The sequence below is a fragment of the Mixophyes fleayi genome, chromosome 3 (assembly GCF_038048845.1).
Source record: "Mixophyes fleayi isolate aMixFle1 chromosome 3, aMixFle1.hap1, whole genome shotgun sequence".
NCBI lineage: Eukaryota > Metazoa > Chordata > Amphibia > Anura > Limnodynastidae > Mixophyes > Mixophyes fleayi.
Genome location: NC_134404.1, coordinates 31,865,576 through 31,886,535, shown reverse-complemented (window position 1 = coordinate 31,886,535; position 20,960 = coordinate 31,865,576). Strand labels below are relative to the sequence as shown.

Genomic DNA, 20,960 nt, shown 5'->3' with positions numbered 1-20,960 from the left:
CTAATTGGACAACATACGTAGGTGTGAAGAAAGTCAAATACATTTATAGACTGCAGAGTTTTGACAACATCACATTGTTAATAAAATAACTCATTTACAAGTTCCTGTCAAGCTCTTTCCACACAAATGTTAAATATGCAGAATCAGACCTAATAATTGTGGGTAAGCTGCTATAAGAGTAGACTGTTTAATTTCTGCAATCATTAATGCATAAAAACAGGGCAGTACACAACCCGCACTTCCTTCTTCTCCAACCACGTTTTTCATTCATTCATATCCACTAGTTGATCATAACAATGTATTTGCAAGACACTGTTGTAATGTTTTGTTGCTTTATTATGTAAATACAATCTGTAAGGTTGCAGAGCTCGTCCCGCTGTTTGCTAAGTTCTGTTGTAGTGAATAAGGGAAGGAGGGAAGTGGCAGCACAGATTAATATCTTCTCCAAGTCATATTATCCTCGTTCAGAGCACTAGATAAGGTCATACTTGCTCATTCTCCCGTAAAGGCCGAACATCCGGGTAGATCTCCCATACTCGCATATAATATATGTGGGCACTCCTGGTTAGTACCAACCTAATATGACGGTAACAATCAGAATACAACGGCGTTACTTGTACTGCCGCTGTCCTTGTTAAATAGGCAGCGAAGGGCTTTTATCCTATTAATAACTAGAGATGCTCGGGCTCGGTTCTCTGAAAACCGAGCCCACCCGAACTTAGGGGATCAGAGTAGGCTCGCGAGCCAGCTCGGGACTTTCGTGCGTCCTCGGATCTGAATAGAGGCAAAACATCATCATTGCGTCATTGGATCTCACGGGTTTTGGATTCCATAAGTACCTCCCTCCCCAGGAGATCCAGCGCCATTGCTCACACAGAAACATGGGTAGCCGTGTTCTTGTCACTCTCCATTCTCTAGTGACATTGCTCAGTGCCATTGATCACACAGAAACAGGAGGGGTAGCAGTGTTCTTGTCACTTGACAAAAATTGACTGGAAATTACTGTAAATTAATGTTATTTAGGTTAATGATAATGTAGGAACAGAAAAAGAGCCAAATTATGTGATTTTAGAAAAAAATAGGGATCCAAAACCAAAACACACGAGGGCGGTTTTGCCAAAACCAAAACACGTAGTTAATCCAGATCCAAAACCAAAACACGGGGGTCAGTGAACATCTCTATTGATAACTAGTACCCTATGTGTAAGTCTTTCCACCAAAACCACATCAGGTGCCAATCCAGCTCCTAAATGCCGACTATCCCATAGCAGGGTTTTTTTGGGGGGTGGGGGGGGGGTACCTACCTACCTACCTACCTACTGATGAATAGACCATTGATCAAGGCTACTAGCCAATGCCAACAACCTTCTCTCTGCTCCATATCTCTGTAAGACAAATGCAACTCGCTAGATTCCATTAATTATCTGCTAAATACTAGAATGTAACCGGTCTGTTAATTCCTGTGATATTTTCCATTCGGGTAACAGAGAGAATCCTCATAGCTTCTGTGTATCTTTGATGGTTTACACATTGTAGTAATAAAATATTGTGTATCATCTAACAACAATGGTTAGGGGAATAAAAGGTGTAATTGTAAAATGGTCAGACTGTTGTTTTTCCATATAGTCCAACACTACATTGTACAAGATATATTAATATTAAAGAGGAATCATTCCTTGTAGGATACATTGTATCTACAGCTTATGTGAGGCTGTTTTGGGTCAGGGATAGGCCAGTACTTGTGTACTCAGTCATATAGAACGGTTTAAACGGAATGTTTCAGATACGGCTTTCCAAGCGATGCAGAGCTTACCATCTAATTTTAGTGAAGGGCAAAACAAGTTGACTGTGGGATTCAGAACGCGGATCTCCAGCTACTCTCCCTATCTTACAAGGTGTGCACTTAACCATCAAGCTGCTCATTCTTATTAAACAGGTTCATCGACTAAATTAAAGAGTAATGAAAGAATCTCACAATTATCATGGGAATTTCACAGATTAAGGGACCACGGTCACCCCAAAGTGTTTGAAAATTGCATAGATATAGGCTGATAACTTGCCTAACCCGCTCCGTCACAGATAGCTGGAGTAAGATGAGTGTCTTGTGGCTCTGTGACACAGTCATGGAGCCGGCATTCCAGACATTTAAGCTGGTGTGACATCACTGGCCCCGCCCCCTGTGTATGACTCCTCCGGTGCTCACAGTACAGAGGGAGCCTCTCACACACTGCTGGCTCAGATAGGAGAACACCTTCACCCGAACATGAGCTGCTGTAGGAAGGTGAGACAGAGAGCCTGAGGGACGGGTTTAGTTCTGTGTAATTACTGCAGTTATATCACTCATATATCGTCATGTCACATAGAGTCTTTATTGGCTTTTTAAATGAGACCCAACATTTCTACTGTAAATAAGTGCAAGTAATATAGTGAACGTGACGCTTACTTAATGCTGGTTGGGGAATTGTAGGAGTTTGATAGGAGAGGGACAACTAAGTCTGAGTTATTTCCAGTCTTCCGTTCTGTCCTTATATGTCGTCTGCATTCTGTGCTGTATATACGTTATGTGTGAGGTTTACATAGATTAGTGCTGTACACGTGACCTTAACCACAAGTCATTTATCTCTCAGGCCCAGAAGAAGCCCTCGGGCAGCCGGCCTGGGAATCATAAAGCACCGGAGAAGATGGGAAGTTACAGCAGTGTCCAGTTCTGTGGGATACCCCAAGGGAGAGGGCCCCACGCCGTGGGCTGCTCCGACATGATGAGCGATCACACCGTTCAGGTACAGGAATTAACCTTTTGTTTTCACGGGAATGTTTCCTTTACGTTACCTTGGACCTTTCTTTGGACCAGGGATGTCACAGGTCCATGGGTGAGGCTGTATTGTTGGGTATATTGGTACAAAGTAATGGCTGCCTCCACTGTGCATTGGCAATGGGTACAAAGTAATGGCTGCCTCCGCTGTGTGTTGGCAATGGCTACACCGTAAGGAAATTAATTTTGTATTGGGAGATTTACTCTCTGATACTTCGTTAAAGCGCAGCATCAAGGTGCATAATATTATTCCAAACCTCTCCTGGACCGTTGCTGTCAAAGGCTGTGTTTATTATTTAAATCTGAGAGAGAAGTGAACACTACAGACCTGATTCATCAAGACACGTATCATCATCATCATCATCATTTATTTATTTAGCGCCACTAATTCCGCAGCACTGTACAGAGAACTCACTCACATCAGTCCCTGTCCCATTGGTGCTTACAGTCTAAATCCCCTAACACACACACATAGACACACAAACAGACAGACATACACACAGATACACACAGAGACTTGGGTCAATTTTGATAGCAGCCAATTAACCTACTAGTATGTTTTTGGAGTGTGGGAGGAAACCGGAGCACCCGGAGGAAACCCACGCAAACACAGAGAGAACATACAAACTCCACACTGATAAGGCCATGGTCAGGAATTGAACTCATGACCCCAGTGCTGTAAGGCAGAAGTGCTAACCACTAAGCCACCGTGCTGCTATCTGCCGATTTTGAGCGTATCGTACACAAAATCGCCCTGTAAATGCTCAGAACCGGACCATACACCAGTAAATGCAGCCCTGTCCATTCTGTATTCGGGCACAAAGGACACTTACTACAGCCTACAATTTCAGGGAGTTAGCGGAGCTGGGAAGGGGCGTTTTTTCCGCAGTCAATGTACAGTAAGGACGTGCCAAACTCGAGCGCATGCAGCCACGTCCGAATCCAGCTCTGGGCATCTCAAAGTTACTTGTTTTTCTACTCTCCAGCTACAGGGCTAAGTGCTGTTCAGTAGTGATGATCGTCTGGTTTGCATGCTATAACATGTGTTTGCAAAAAGGAGCAACTGTAAAAATGTATTTTATTAGGATGTTCTTATTGTCTACTGAGCATAAATGTATTTCTTGGAAAAAAATAAATCTAAAAACACGTATTTATCATTAACGACTATATTATTAAGAGGTGACAATAATTGAATAGGTTTTTTTTTGCGCTCTTTGGCAAATGTATAATCCACATAGGTATTGGACGTATCCCATACTTGCCTACTTTGGGCAAGTTCTTTCCGGGAGGGGGCGTGGCCCAAACGCGTCATTTTGATCCCGCCCCCGCGACGGAAGTGACGTTTTGTCTCGGGGAGCCTAAATGACGCGATTCGCCGCAAATCGCGTCATTTTGTGACGGCAGTAGAGGGATGCGGGAGATTTTCCAGCTCTCCCGGGAGTCCGTGGGAGTCTCCCGGACATTCCGGGAGAGTTGGCAAGTATGACGTATCCTGCCGTGCCTTGTGTAGTAGACCTACACCCGTATTGATCAGCACATGTATCTATCGCTATCTGTTGAATTTGGGAGCTCGTAGAGCCAGATTACATGCTTTTTAATACAAACACACATTGCGCTCAGTATGGGTGCCTTGTTGAATCAGGCTCTACATCTTTAAGGAATCCCTGTCTCAGCCTTTGAAGAATACATTCATATAAATAATTGATGATGCTGCTGCCTGCCCACATGGACGGGATTTATACACCTGGCTCGGAAGTTCCGTGAAACAATAAAGAGACGACAAATGAAATGTTACAAGATAATGCTTGTGTGGACGGGCCCCTGACATGTGATGCTGAAGTTACAGTCCATAGCGACCGACATATCTCTGTGTGCAATGCAGGGAAGCTTGTTCTATGAATGCACAAGTAGAGGGAGGTGAAGGCTGTTTATCGTATCCTTGGGAACTCCAAACACAACTGAATTCTTAGTTTTTTGTGGAATTCTTCTTTAAGAATGAATAGAAAGACAGTGTGTTGGGTTATTGGGTGAAGTGGTGCTTTGTACAACTTGATATCTCCGTAAGTAGAATCTCTGTAATACAACATAGGGATTATTAGATATGGTAGGGATGCCTGATACATAGGGGAAATATGTATCAAGAAACAATGTTTCACTATTAGGGCTGGTAATATTGTGCCACATATTACAGTATCTCATAGGATGTACCTTAAAACTAGAGGCAGCTGTCTTCTAATATATAAAGTCTGCTTATTGCATTACCTATGTAACTAGGTCAGTATATATGACTAGGCAACAAATAATGCACTTCTGTTGCACAACATATCGTTTGCTTCATATCATTGTGAGATGTTTATTATTTAATGAGTCATTTACGACTGGTAATTGGGAATAAGGAAAATAAATATGTAATGTAGGTGAGTGAGTTTCCATATTGTCACATTACTTATTAATACAAATAATGTGTTAGTCTCTGTATAAGAGTAATAAGTGTATTACATAAGTACATAAATAAAAGGCTGGTAGACGGGCACATAAAAGTGTGAGATTACAATTATGCCCACATTAACGTATGCCATCAGCTCTTATAAGTGAATGAGAAAAGAGTCCTGTGATGAAGAAATGACAATCTTAACAGGAATCCTGTTTGTCTGGCTCCATTATTCCTTAGAAACCCTTCTGAATGGCCCCATTTAAATTAACTTATCTCTTTAGCATCATTTTCCTGTGATTCCGGAGTTTTGCACAGAACTAAGTGTCTGTTTTGTCATCCACAGGGAAGTTTTTTTCGGCTGTTCTACCCATGTGTAGACAGCGATGAATATGAAGAAGCTGTGTGGATCCCCAGGAGGGAGTATTACCTCGGCCTAGCGGACACACTTAAGCTCAACCGGACAGTAGTTGATTTCATTTTCAGGAATTATTTTGGTAAGTTTTATAGATTTTTCCTTTATTGTTTCTACAACTCATATTACTAGTTACAATGTAAGTGCACAGAGTATGTGGTCTTTTTGTACAGAGAATCTTGTGCACATTTGTTTTTCGGTGAACTGTAATAGAGTGAAATTATACCACGTATGTAACTAGTGTATAATCTTCCTGTATAAATAATGAACCTGTGGTATGCTGATGGTCCTATACAGTTTAGGTTAGTTTACTTATATAACTCCACTTTCTGTGAATCTTATTCATGTGTGATAATCCCATTATAATACAAGGGCGCGGGTATGACATCATTGTGGGTCTTTTAAAATGTAATTGATGTCATAATGAGCCCAGGGGCTCTGTAACCACAACAGACGGTAACAAAGTGGAGGTAGTCACATGCTCCTTATTTGGAAAATGTTGAGGTTAAAGTGCCTTCTACATATCGTAGAACTTCAAAAGAGGAAAAGCGGAGGTGTTGGCCTTTAACAGCCAATCAGATTCTAGTTTCTAAATGCACTAGATAAATGATAGCTAGAATCTGATTGGTTGCTATGGGCAAATGTCTACAGATATAGGATGCAGAGCTGATTCTAAGGTGAATGTACTGTTCATGTTGTTGGGAATAGTGACAGCAGTTCTCTGTTATATGTAGGTTCTGTAAAATGTCCTGCAAAGCTGAACGCACCTTTCAAGACAGGAGAAAAATACCCCCTGGTTATATTCTCCCACGGCCTCGGAGCTTTCAGGTAACAATTGCTTTAAAATGTATTTTACTGTATACATTATTTTACTATTAATTAGCGAGATTTAAAGAGTTTTCAATTTTCAGATGACTATAATTTAATGGCTCGTACACCTTCTCCTGAAACTTTTCCTAATGCTCTTTCTTTCATTCTGTGCTTTCCATCCTTGTAGTTATACTATCAGGTACATTGATTGTTCTTGCTCTGGTACACACCACTAAGCTTCTTTCTGGATATAATTGTATTCATAGAACCGAACAGTGCTGAATTATCTCCCAGCGCAGCTCTAACAGATTCTGCACGATGATAAAAGTAAACTGTTAAAAAGCAGATAAGGAACAGGGAAGTAGAAGTTATGTATGCAGTATAAGCTGCAGGAGGGTATGTGCACGCTAAAGTCGTCTGAATGTGTTATGTAAGTTTAAGAAAGCTTCATGCAAGTTCTCTGTTGGAGGAGAGAAGAATTTGTACACAAGGCTATTTATAATGACAACCTAAAGGCGTTTCCCATCAGCAATTGCTTTATTTTTCTGTATACTGTGTCTTTCACCAAGGCCTTTATATGATCTATCCTTGATTATGACATAGGAATGCTGTGTGTATACATGTATCCAGTGCACATAGCTGAACTCATCTGTGTCATATCTAATGGTAATGAAAGTGAAAGGACCATTAAATCCCCAACATTTCATATATGATTGTAATACTTCAGTGTTAACCTGACATCACACTATTGATCTATTCAGGAAGTAATGTTTAATAAAGTCAGACCTTCCATCTCACTACAGACACCTGAACCTCCTATCACATCTTAAGGACATGTCCTAATCAGCATAGGCATAGTACCTGGAAACCCCCCTCCAAGCCTGGTGCACTGTATAATTGAAGTGGCTGGACCCTACCCTACTCCCGCTTCACACGGCTCTGCTTGAAAAGGGAGAGCTGTGTGCACATAACAGTAGTCCACACAGCATTGCCCATGTATATTATGGGGATAGGAAGAGTTGGAGAGCAGCAAAGCACTAAAATTAAAGCCACGCCCCCATACATGCTGGTCACGCCCTCTGGCTGTGTGGTGTGGAAATCCCCCTCTACAAATTCTGCGTTTGCCCCTGATTCAGATCTCGTAAAGATCAAATAGCTGAACATGCAATCTGTTGATCAGCATGGTCATTACTGGCCCTGCCCCTATGTATAACCAGTTTACATGCAGTGCACGCCTGTCAGTCGCACTCTGACTGCTCAGTTACAGAAGCCCCTCCCTCCTAATATGGCCACCTTCTGAAAAGGGCCACAGCATGATGGCTTTACAGTATTTAGCTGTATAAGCACTTCAGGTATATTATTCAGCTTAGTAATATAGTGTTTTACTTGCACTTTGAAAAAAAACGTTTTGTTACAAAAAGTCATTGGAAGGAATCCGAAAGATAAATGCAATGTATTTAGTTAAAGATGTAGGAGGTCACGTGCAAACCAATAAAGTTATCAGAAGGTTCTCCAAGTCTCTAGTCAGATATAATGTAGCAACCTTTGGCTGTTTAAGCTCTTGGTGAACCTGAGTTCCCAGCATGCTCTGCCAGTTGTAGTTCAGCTGCAAGTGGCCTCTAAGGTTACATAGTAAAGTAATGGAAGATGTCCTCTATGTCACATTTTATTTATTTACATCTGATGTCATGCTGTGTGATTCTTTCCTACAGGACGTTGTACTCGGCTGTCTGCATTGGGCTGGCGTCACAAGGATTTGTAGTTGCTTCAGTAGAACACAGGTAGGTGCTCAATTTAGTCACTTAAATTGCCATTTGGATCCACCAGAAAACACATACACACACACAGGGGGCAGCCATTTTTCTGGAGTTTGAATTAGAATGCAGCCTATAAATTCACAAGAAACTAGTAACATCATTAAAACAAAAAGTCTCCCTCACCACAGTGCTTTATGCATCAATGATGCCACTAATTCCTAAGAGTAGATTGATCAAACCATATAAAAAGGAAAAGTGGAGGTGTTGCCCATAGCAACCAATCAGATTCTAGCTATCATGTTCCAGAATGTACAGGATAAATGACAGCTAGAATCTGATTGGTTGCTATGGGCAACGCCTCTACTATTCCTTTTTAGAGGGTTTGATCAATCTCTCCCCTAGTGAACTGATAAACTGCCTTATTATGTGTTCTATATTGCCTGGCTCCACTGTATGGTGATGAGTGAACTTCAAAAACATATACAGTACCCAAAGATTATTTTGTATAGTATTAAGCACCTGTAGTACATGTAATATCTGTGTAAACAGTGAGCTCTGGTGTCATCGCTTATAATTGGTTAGTTCTGATGTCATCACTTCAATGTTCATTAGTAAAATGTGTGTATTTTAAGGAATAATGCTTCCTCTGCTATATATTATTACAGATATTAGAAGTCACCTCAGATTTCTCAGACCTGTATAAAAGTATTCAAGATCATGCTTTTATATGGTGACAGAACTCTGCAGAGAATAGTAATGTCTATATGTTACAGTAGGGAGCGCACTATGTCATATATAATATGTGTATATACATAATAATGTGATTAGCTGCTGTTTGCTCTGCACTCCACGAACCATTACAGGAGACTGACCTATTTCATGTGGTTCAGTTATCTTTTAGCAGGAATTTGAGTAATAAATATATATAAAATATATCCAATTCATATTGCTCACCCTTACCTATATAGTCCTCAACAATACTACCCCTTCATACATCTCAAATCTCCCTCCTGCCCTCTTAGATCTACCTCTGACCTGCGCCTTGTCCCGTCTCTGGTAACTACCTCTCACTCCCGCCTACAAGACTTCTCCCGTGCTGCTCCCCAGTTATGGAATTCTCTACCGCGCTCAATCAGACTTTCCCACAGCCTTCAAATCTTTATACACCCTCTGGAAACCCATCTCTTTATTAGAACTTACCCTACTCCCTATATACTACACACACTAATGCACCCTCACACCAGTCCCAATCTCCACTCTGAGCCACACTTGCTCCTCTTGTTTCAGCTGTGCCCTCCTCCACTTAGAATGTAAGCTCTATAATGAGAAGGGTCCTCCATACCCTTTGTTTTCAAGTGTGTATTTATATTGTCTACCTTGTAGGTCCCTGTTTTATGTATGTCTCTGTTTTCCCCACTATGTGGGGCTGCAGTAAGCCGTGGTCCTTACAAATAAACTATAATAATACTGGGAGGTGTGTAACCAGTGTTAAATTTTAACATGACTCCCAAAGTAACATTCTGGTATATGAGACGCTCCTCTTGTAGTTTTAGTTTGCCTTCTGGCCGGTAAGGGTGCGCTTCTTGGCTTTGATAACAAATACAACACTTGCACTTTACAAATGTTACCATAGGACGGCTGCAGTGCTACAGAAACTAATAGCATATAATTCTGTGACAGAGATGAATCTGCATCTGCAACATTTTATTTCCGTGAGAGGTCCTCAGCCGACCCCTGTGAGGAAGACGAGGAGTGTGGACCTCTGGAGGAGGTCTGGATGTACAACAAGACCCCGAAAGCAGGGGAGGATGAATTCCCTCTCAGGTTTGAGCAGGTACGAATACGACAAGTTGTCTTTATCACACGGATCATCGGGTGTTTTAATTAAACGTAAAAAATTGCCAAAAGAGAACATCATTGTCATTTTCATTCCTCATGTGTTCATTGTTTCCTAGCGGGGTGTGGTACATGTGACATTTATACGGTCGACACCCTAATATAGACAGGGTGGAAAGACGACAACAATCAACAATATTATTAGGTCAACAATTGAAATGTAGACAGTATTATTATGTCCACAAATCAAATGTCTACAGTACTATAAGGTCCACAAGTCAAAATGTTGACAGTATTATTAGGGCAACAATCGAAATGTCAACAGTGTTATTAGGTCAACAATAATATCTCTAATCCTATCCATTTAATACTGTCGACATTTGAATTGTTGACCTAATAATACTGTCTATATTTGGCTTGTCGAAAAAATTCATCAGTTTGTTGCAAATTAATTTAGCGATATACGTATTTGGGCGTTTGACATCTGTAATAGTGTGTTATGTCATGTTACGGCAAGAGGAGGGGAGCAAAGGGGAATTAGGGTTTGTACCCCAGAGAAGTACTTGGTTTAGTAAGAACTGGGGGAATGTTTCATCGATTTCATGAAGTGCTTCAGTGATGTCAATGATTTCTACTGAATCACAACATTATTTTTCCTTGCGTTATCAGAGCGCTAAAGGCGCGTTCAATAATAGGTTCCAAACCTTTCCTGCAGCATACTGTAATTAATGACCTATTGTATTGTACCCACCATTAACACATCTGAACGTGGAAGATAATATCAAAACTCACACAAAGTGAATGCTTTAGTTACATTATTGTATTGGGCGATCAGCATTAAAATGTGTTTTATTCTTTAAGAATGTCCAATAATAGCTTAAAGTTAAATCCAGCTGTGTACAAGGTGTCACAAAGATAATCATATTGTAAACGTGCATTTGGAGGAAAATTGGGACCGCCTTGCATACAGGTAGGCAAATAATTTGCATGCTGTTCCACACAGGTTTTTTTACAGCTGATATCCTGTGAAGTCACTGAGCCATGAGGTACTCATGCCTCTCCTAGCATTAAGACTTCCCTTTCATACTCTCCATACATTTGGTGATTACTGTTAATCCAGTCTATACAATATGTAGGTGAAACGCGTTGCTCACTCACCCCGTCCTCCTGTATGTGCAGGTCCAGAAGAGAGCGGATGAATGTTTAAGAGCCCTGGATCTCATGCTGGATCTCAATGCTGGGAAACCGGTCACCAACGCGTTACCATCCAACTTTAACTGGCTTCTATTAAAGGTGAGTACAGAGCAAGACCACCGGGGTCACCGAAACACATTATGGTGCACCTGTCACTGAGACACTGTGCAGACAGAAACCGTGTGGTCTGAACTAACACCCATCAGTCAGCGAGGTACGAGTGAAATCACTGAGGCACGGCGGGGCACCAGTGAATTTATTGGCTGCATTCTCATGAGTACTGATACACTGAGAGATTTTTTTTTTGGTTTATTTTGTCCCCTACCCGTAACCTATAGTAGTTTTTTTTTTTTGGTTTTTTTTCTACAATAAGCAATTATGCCTCTATAAAGCACAGACTGATTAAAGAAACAGTGCAAGACAAAGTCTAGGCAGCTTGCATAGTACTACCCTCTAAAAAGGGATTAGAAAAAGAAGGGATTTGGAAGCACTCCTATCCACATTGAAAGGAAATTCAATAATTACCACTAAATAGTTACGGGCAAAAAGCCTTTATTAATAAATGGAAAACATATCCATCTAGATGATGGTATACAACCTCATTGGTAAAAAAGTGAAATATTTAAAAACAGATAGAATATGGTGAAAAAAAGATAGAGCAATGTGTATTTAAAATTAGGGATAGTGGAGCCAGGTAATATGAAATTGTATGTCTCTAAGTGTCCATATCTGATAGTAGGACAAAGTAGAAACATATATAATAACCAGATATAAGCGCCCCAAATGACTGTGGCAAACACCTAGGATTGCCTGGTTAAGGTATGTGTGAAGCGCTCTTGCCAGGGATATCCTAAAATACCAGCCCCATGCTAAATGATAATTAATGGGGATTGGCAAAATCACAAGTGAAAAAATATCACAGATCGGTATATGCCATAGAGTTAATATCAGAGGTCCCTTATTAATAACAACATTGATATAGTACCATCAATGTAAGTATATTAACTGATATAACGTATGCCATGGATTCCCTAGCCAAATATACATCAAGCGCTTAATAAATATAGAACAGAAGACGCACAGTCAATAGTATCAGAGCGCTAGCGGCACCACCGCTCGCTGGCTCCACTTCCGGGTATGACGTCAATGTTGACGTCAATTACCCATAACCTCTCCCTTCAGATGACATGACATGATGGGACTTATAGTTCCACAATTGCTGCAGACAGTTTATACCCTAATTATAGCATTCACCCGTCTGTTCTGTATTAAGGACTCCATTGACGTCCAACGGGTGGCAGCGGCTGGGCATTCTTTTGGGGCTGCGACGGCAATCAAAGCTCTTGGCAGAGACCCGAGGTTCAGGTAAGTAGTTCTCCAAAAATGAGAAACAGGTGTCAGGTCAGGTTTTATACTGATAAAATGCAAAACCCACACGCACCACAGGAGAGCACATAATTATAGCTGGATAAGTCTATAACATTATTATTGTAGTCATTTACTTACAAGGTCCATGTCTCTAATACCAGAAAAATAGTGTTTATAAATCATAAAGCTTACAGCAGCACCTACAGGGTACATAACGTATATACATAACGTATATACATGTGGTGCTTACTGTTATAATCAGCCACAGCAAGACTACAAAATAATGTATAGTGTTTTACTGGATCTATACTACAGAAATAAATTAGTGATTTATACAGATAATAGACATCACCAAGGAGTTGTAGACATATAGATGCACACAGACAATGATCAAGTGCTTCTTAACAGAACACTGACCTCTTAGGTGACCTTGAATATCCTTATAATACATAATTGCCAATAATAGACCTATGCATTTCTCTGCTCAAGAGCATTATAAGTGATGTGTGCACGGTGGCTCAGTGGTCAGCACTTCTGCCTCACATCGCTGGAGTCGTGAGTTTGATTCTCGACCATGGCCTTATCTGTGTGGAGTTTGTATGTTCTCCCCGTGGTTGTGCTCTGGTTTTCTCCCACACTCCAAAAACATACTAGTAGGTTAATTGGCTGCTGACAACTTTACCCTAGTATCTCCCTATCTGTGTGCGTGTATTAGGGGATTTAGACTGTAATCAGGCAGTGATGTGAGTGACAGATATTCTCTGTACAGCCCTGCAGAATTGTTGGCGCTATATAAATAAAGGGTGATGACATAACCAATTATATTAGTTTTATACATTAAGTGTCACATGTCACCTATACACACAGCAGAAGCTTATGTGGTATGTTCCAGTGCCGTGTATAGAAGCATTAGGATTACATCCTCATCCTGTCTATGATCACAGAACTCCTCAGCTCATATACAGACACAGATATTGTGTATCAGTCAGTGCATATTCTGATTATTGCCAATAAGACTTAACACACTTTAGAAGTGAAAAAAGTTTTATACTTTCAATTTCCCCTGTGGCATCCTGTCGGATTTTTGGGTTCCACAGTGGACACCCCCTCACTTGTCTATAATAACAGCACAGTTTCAGCACATTCAGATCAGGCCCAGGTTTTGGGGTACAAACATACTTCTTACAGGCCCCACAAAACCCCAGTGCTTTATACTCCACAAAGGAAATGCCGCGATAAAACCATTACAGGATGCTGAACTTCGAGCGCGGTGTGAGATCTGTTCTCCCCGGTTCTAGGTGTGCGGTGGCCCTAGACGCCTGGATGTTCTCTCTGAGAGATGAGATATTCTCCGCCATCCACCAGCCCGTTCTGTTCGTCAACTCAGAAAAGTTCCAGTGGGTAGAAAACGTACAGATCATGAAGAAAATGGACGCCACCAGAGTGGAGAGGAAGATGATGACTATCAAGTAAGTTTACGCTCCGTGAGTGCGGATCTGGCGGACGGTGTTTGCCGCTTCCTGGGTCAGTATTTGCATATTATTACGAACGGAACCTTCATGTGGGTGAGTGATGTATAGAAGGAGCGTACGATACAACAGAAGGAAGTCTGCTCATCTGGAGCAGTCTAACTGTGACTACACCTTGAAATCCAGCTCAGCCAATCATTTCAGAGATGTGATGGTCCTAGAGGTCACTCTGACATTAATCTGGCTACCTCTATATAAAGGTATGCTGGATGAGAACATGACACAAACGTCTAGTGATTACTTCATATGTCTGATCTCGGAAATGAGCCAAGCTGTGATGAGCAAAATGTCACCAGGTGTAATCAATTCACTGCCCCTGTCACATGCAGCCCTGTCCTCACTAACACATCACTCATCTCCTGATATACTCTGTGCTGCTGGGGACCCTGCTCCTTCCACTATATAACTCTCAGTCTGTGGCTTCCTGCTGCCTCCATTCCCCTCCTCACATCATGTCACTGCCCCTGTCACATGCAGCCCTGTCCTCACTAACACATCACTCATCTCCAGATATACTCTGTGCTGCTGGGGACCCTGCTCCTTCCACTATATAACTCTCAGTCTGTGGCTTCCTGCTGCCTCCATTCCCCTCATCACATCATGTCACTGCCCCTGTCACATGCAGCCCTGTCCTCACTAACACATCACTCATCTCCTGCTATACTCTGTGCTGCTGGGTGACCCTGCTCCTTCCACTATATAACTCTCAGTCTGTGGCTTCCTGCTGCCTCCATTCCCCTCCTCACATCATGTCACTGCCCCTGTCACATGCAGCCCTGTCCTCACTAACACATCACTCATCTCCTGCTATACTCTGTGCTGCTGGGTGACCCTGCTCCTTCCACTGTATAACTCTCAGTCTGTGGCTTCCTGCTGCCTCCTTTCCCCTCCTCACATCATGTCACTGCCCCTGTCATATACAGCCCTGTCCTCACTAACACATCACTCATCTCCTGCTATACTCTGTGCTGCTGGGTGACCCTGCTCCTTCCACTGTATAACTCTCAGTCTGTGGCTTCCTGCTGCCTTCATTCCCCTCCTCACATCATGTCACTGCCCCTGTCACATGCAGTCCTGCCCTCACTAACACATCACTCATCTCCTGATATACTCTGTGCTGTTGGGTGACCCTACTCCTTCCACTATATAACTCTCAGTCTGTGGCTTCCTGCTGCCTTCATTCCCCTCCTCACATCATGTCACTGCCCCTGTCACATGCAGCCCTGCCCTCACTAACACATCACTCATCTCCTGCTATACTCTGTGCTGCTGGGTGACCCTGCTCCTTCCACTATATAACTCTCAGTCTGTGGCTTCCGTACTACTTTGGTACCCCTAAAAGCTTGAATCAAAAAATAAGATGTATGGTTTCTTATGGGCTGGCTTCCACCATTGCATTCTGACATTTCTATGCAGACTTTACCATCTGAGAACACAACAGAAGCCGTTTCTCATGCAGTAACGCAACGCTACCAGTATAATAGATTGTAAAACACATTTAGAGCACACTTTAGTTTTTCATCAACAAGGCCCTAACAGTATCTTGACTTACTTGGTGTGACTTCCTTTGTTAACTGCAAACTTGAGTAACAGAAACTATTTTAGCTTTCAGCTATATCACATTAATATTTGTAACCTATACTAAGTAACTGTCCCTGCTCCTTTTAGCCTAGAAATGAATGTAAATGTTATTTTGTTACAGTTAGTCCCTAACTCCAGATAGAAAAGCTACATAATATAAACAGATTGCTGGTTAGTATACTCTTAATGGGGACAAGACACAGTTGCTGTCTCCTACAATGAGTCAGTTTTTGGACCAGCTACACCCCTGTGTCTTACACCACATTAGCACATTGGTGGGGGATAGTCTGCGATCTCTCAGGCTCCTGGTATCTATGATGCCATCTGCTGGACAGTTCTGTAATTGCATGAGAGCTGCAGGAGGGAAGAGTCAGAGTAAAATTTCAGCTTCTGATTGGATGATTGCCGTGTTTGGCTCTGGTACAGCTTTTGCCCAGCAGAGATTGTAAGACACAGGAAACAGCAGATCCCTGCTGCATTGAGGTGTCCTTAATTGCAGAACAGTGGCAATCCCCTTTGGATGTGTCTGTGCCTCTTGGGCTCCTTCATACAGAGAACATAGAAGTCTCAGTTAACACGAAACTCACATATTTATATTGATTAAAAAGAGCATTATTCCCTCTGCTGAGACCCATCGTTCTTAAATGATTCTTAAATCTTCTAATGTGTTCTCTGTCTCCTGAAAGGTCCTCCATGACTGACTGCCTCTTGCTGCTCACAGTCAGGTCCTAATGGCAACAACAGTCTCTCCATTGCCGACAGTAAGAGCAGAGATATACACAATGTAATCACAGAGGAACTGTCAACGTTCCGTTTTCTATCCACTGTATTATTAAACCCAGTATGGGCGGTCCTGTGGGCTGAAACAGTCTGCTTGAAAATACAGCTAACACATACACAGGAATTAGTGATATCACTCCGGTATATTATTTCTAAGTGACATCAGTGGCTTCTGGTGGATACATAGGCTCCATTGTCGTAACATTTGTTTTTCATTGTCGCCATTATTGCTATTATGGAGAGTTTATGTTACAATGCACAGTTATGAATAGACTGCCCTGTGTATACCAGGAGCTCTGTACTGATCTTCCCTCCTGTTTACCTCTGTAGGGGCACCGTGCACCAGAGTTTCCCCGACTTCACATTTCTGACCGGCTACTTGATGGGGAAAATATTTAAGTTAAAGGGAGATATCGATCCGTACACGGGAATGGACATCATTATTAATGTGACATTAGCCTTCTTGCAGAGACATCTAGGTGAGTAGCCACAGACGGGATGTAAGGAGATAGGAGCGTCTTACTAAGCATAGCGATGAAATCCGCTGACCATTGCAAATACAACGTCCAGTCCTCATGGCTGGACATCGGGATACTGAACTAGCTGTTTCTCTCAGAAGAAACAGATGTTTATCAAGTCCATGGAGCAGAAGGGGTGGGGGGTTATATTAGACCTAATAAAACAGATATATTATGTATAGGTGAGGGGCATTTAGGAAGCAGTATATATAATATAGATTTGTGTTTTAATAAAATCTCGTGTAAGGGGCTACGCAAAAAAGTTTTTCAAAGACTCATTTTGAACAGCTCGTACAGGCATTTTAGCAGATTTACTGTAATAACGCTCTCTTCCAGGAAACCACAAAGGCTATATAGGATACTGTATATATTTTGAATAAGTGTTGCGGGTATATAGATTATTGCAACAATTGTCCTAGGAATAAAAAGGGAACAATACGGCTAAATAAGAAAGAACTAAAGGGGACAGAGGAGAGGTAGAGAGTATTTTTTGTCATTTAAGTTAGAGGGTACAGGTGATCTGCTAAATAAAGCCATGAAGTCTAACCCTATAAAGTCTTTCTAATATATATATAAATATATATATATATATATATGTGTATATGCTACAGAAATTGACTGGAGGAGATAAAGGAAAAGCTGACTTGCACGGCTGTGGCAATAATTGTGCTCCCTATACATTATATGATATACCATCGGGTTATCCGAGATGAAAAAGTACTTAGTGGACAATAAACTGAGCAGTAGCTCTCAATGTCAGGCGGCTGCTGCAAGAGGAGCAAATAAAATCCTGTGGTGCCTAAAATGAGGCACAGAAGCAAATGTAATTTTACCATTGTATAAATCACTTGTTCGGTGGCACCTTAAATATTGGGGTGCCGTTTTGGGCACCTGTGTATAAGAAAGAAATAGGAGAACATGAGTGAGTTCGGGGAAGAATTAGTTATGTTCACCTCACTGCCACCCATGTTGTAAGACATTAGAAAGTGAAATTAAGTGAAGAGGTCAGTTGTGGACAGATATAACTGCGCATTAAGGGGCATATTCAATTGTTGGCGTTATAGCCAAAAATCTCGCGGCGCGCGCACTATTACCGTAAAGACGGTAATAGTGCGCGTAAATACTGGTATTACGGTACTTTTCTCAGGGAGCTGCGAGCTGAAATCCAGCTTACTATTACCGTAATACTGGTAATAGTTTTAACGCCGCGAGATATTCAACAATTGAATATACCCCTATGTGTTAATTGATGCCAAATGCCCAAGCTGGAGTGTATAGAGGAAAGCAGAAGGCCCTAAACGGAACCCTGAGGTAACAGATCAGGAAAGAATCAAAAGAGGATAAAAAGCAAGTGGAGCCCTTGGTATTTATCATTATATAGACCAGGGGTTCCCAAATTTTTGCAGTTCGTGGCACCCTTAGAGTCTCCATAATTTTTTCAAGACATCCCTCCAAAATAATAACCGAGCAGTCCCGTTTTTTATAAGCGGTTGGGTCAGAAAAACGTAAAATGTATTTAGGTCAGGACAGAAATACTTAATTTAGTTGTAAAATAATACACATAAATCCAAGGGAAAAGAATATATTTGTATATATTTTTTTTTTAATTATATTTCTGTCAAAGAATAATTTACAGCAAACTCACACTGTGCCCCCTGTGCATCTCCCCACACTCTGTGCCCCCTGTGCATCTCCCCACACTCTGTGCCCCCTGTGCATCTCCACACACTCTGTGCCCCCTGTGCATCTCCACACACTCTGTGCCCCCTGTGCATCTCCACACACTCTGTGCCCCCTGTGCATCTCCCCACACTCTGTGCCCCCTGTGCATCTCCCCACACTCTGTGCCCCCTGTGCATCTCCACACACTCTGTGCCCCCTGTGCATCTCCACACACTCTGTGCCCCCTGTGCATCTCCACACACTCTGTGCCCCCTGTGCATCTCCACACACTCTGTGCCCCCTGTGCATCTCCACACACTCTGTGCCCCCTGTGCATCTCCACACACTCTGTGCCCCCTGTGCATCTCCACACACTCTGTGCCCCCTGTGCATCTCCACACACTCTGTGCCCCCTCTGCGGCTCCCCACACTCAGTGCCCCCTCTGCATCTCCCCTCACTCTGTGCCCCCTCTGCATCTCCCCTCACTCTGTGCCCCCTCTGCATCTCCACACACTCTGTGCCCCCTCTGCATCTCCCCTCACTCTGTGCCCCCTCTGCATCCTCTCTCCTGCCGCTTGTCACTGAATGTCGAGCGTGATGACGTCACGCCCGACATTGTTAGAAGCAAGGAGGGAGGATGCTGGGTCCCGGGCGCCACGTGGATTGGTAAGTTTTTTGTTGTTGTTTTTTATTCTTCTCTTCCCGGCCACGGCACCCTTGTGACAGCGCCGTGGCACCCCTGGGAGCCGCAGCGCACACTTTGGGAACCACCGATAGACCATTATTAACTCTAGTGAAGATAGTTTAGTAGAATGAGTGTACGAAAGTAGGGATTATACAGATCAAAAAGCATTTGGGGAGGCGGGAGACGGATGTGAAACTTGTAGCGTTTACGGTGGGCTTTTCTAAATATTGGTTTTATGTTTTGAATCAGGCCAAGCAAAGCAAACATCAGTTTTTTGACAAGTTCTTCTATTTCATTGGCCAGGTCTTCAGAAGGATTTCAATCAGTGGGATCCTCTCATTGAGGGCGAAGGAGAATTTGTCATTCCTGGAACCAACCTTAATCTACCTTCAACACAGAATGACTCCTCCAAATGACACCCGTCAGTAGCACATTACCAGTGTTGCAACACTTTGCCATCGTGATCACCAGCGGAGGAACATGTACTTCATACACGGAACATATTAATTGCCACGTTATTAGTGACAAACCGGTGGAGAACCTGTTTTTAGAACGTTTTTTTTTATTTTACAAGTTTTAACTTTTGTCCATCATGGATTGCTATTGGCTGTGGTGTCAGGTTCTTTGTAGAATGGTTTATGATCTCTCTGCATTCCCTATAATCTTCACCCTCAGTGGTAGCGGAACCGAGTTCGTCCTCAAGAACTCACAGCGCAGAGCAAGCAGAACACAGTCAGTGTTTCGGCACAATGACTTGCACTCCAAGATGTTTCTGTTCCTCAAACAGCTTGTATGGTGCTTTATCTAACAGGGATACATGTTTTCCAGATACTAAGATGCCAACTGTAAATATGAATGCTGAAGAATACACTACAGTGAAACTAACTAATCATGCTTGAAAACAATGATTTGTGTTACTTCAGGGTCTGCGTGCTCAAAAAAAGACATTTATGATAATTGAGCTTGTTGTGTAAATGTGAACGGTTGGAACTTGATCACTGATAATACAAGGTATACTGCAACGACTGTACCACTAAACCTAGGCAGCTTGGTCAGCGACTACAGTCATACGCACGCTGCCATCCATTCAGATCAAAGCTTCTGGGCTAAGCTTAGGCAACCAGAAGCTTGTAAAGCATGTTGGAACTTGTAGTACTACAGCAACTGACTAACCTCACGCCGTCTGCCTCTGCTCTAAACAATAGAAACTGTTTACTAAGGATGGGCCATGAAGCCACAATTGTAGGGGCAAATACAGGACTTTGATAAATCTTCTGTGTATATAACTACACCACGACTGTAATGTTATATAAATGCCCTTCTCAGTACAAAATGTATAAATAATACTACCTTGAAAAAAGTACTCAGTGCAAGGGCTTTTCTTCATATTTTAGGCAGTAATTCTGGTTTACGGGGGGTTGCTGGGCACCTGTACCCCCCCCCTGCTCTTGTCTATGTATGGTGAATACAGTATTTTCATTGGTCATAACATTTGACAAAAACAAAGTACACTGCTTGAATGCCAGTGTGTACAGATGGGGCAATTGTCTTTGGGATAAAAGGCGCAATTTGTGTGCCTGT

At 42.2% G+C, this 20,960-nt stretch overlaps 1 protein-coding gene across 4 annotated transcripts in view; it reads left to right on the top strand.

The window, feature by feature from the left end:
- PLA2G7 (phospholipase A2 group VII) overlaps window positions 1-20,960 on the top strand; it is a 48,345-nt gene extending 27,385 nt beyond the window's left edge. For 2 of the 4 annotated variants that reach the window (XM_075201330.1, XM_075201331.1), the window contains 10 exons: window positions 2,628-2,780; window positions 5,590-5,740; window positions 6,393-6,486; window positions 8,181-8,249; window positions 9,906-10,059; window positions 11,241-11,354; window positions 12,529-12,620; window positions 13,922-14,092; window positions 16,844-16,992; window positions 19,683-20,960. In XM_075201330.1, coding sequence (XP_075057431.1) covers window positions 2,628-2,780; window positions 5,590-5,740; window positions 6,393-6,486; window positions 8,181-8,249; window positions 9,906-10,059; window positions 11,241-11,354; window positions 12,529-12,620; window positions 13,922-14,092; window positions 16,844-16,992; window positions 19,683-19,795 — 1,260 coding nt within the window. In that variant the 3' untranslated portion in view covers window positions 19,796-20,960. Of the gene's footprint in view, window positions 1-2,193; window positions 2,282-2,627; window positions 2,781-5,589; window positions 5,741-6,392; window positions 6,487-8,180; window positions 8,250-9,905; window positions 10,060-11,240; window positions 11,355-12,528; window positions 12,621-13,921; window positions 14,093-16,843; window positions 16,993-19,682 lie in introns of those variants that run through there. The other 2 variants (XM_075201332.1, XM_075201333.1) reach the window with 2 other exon arrangements.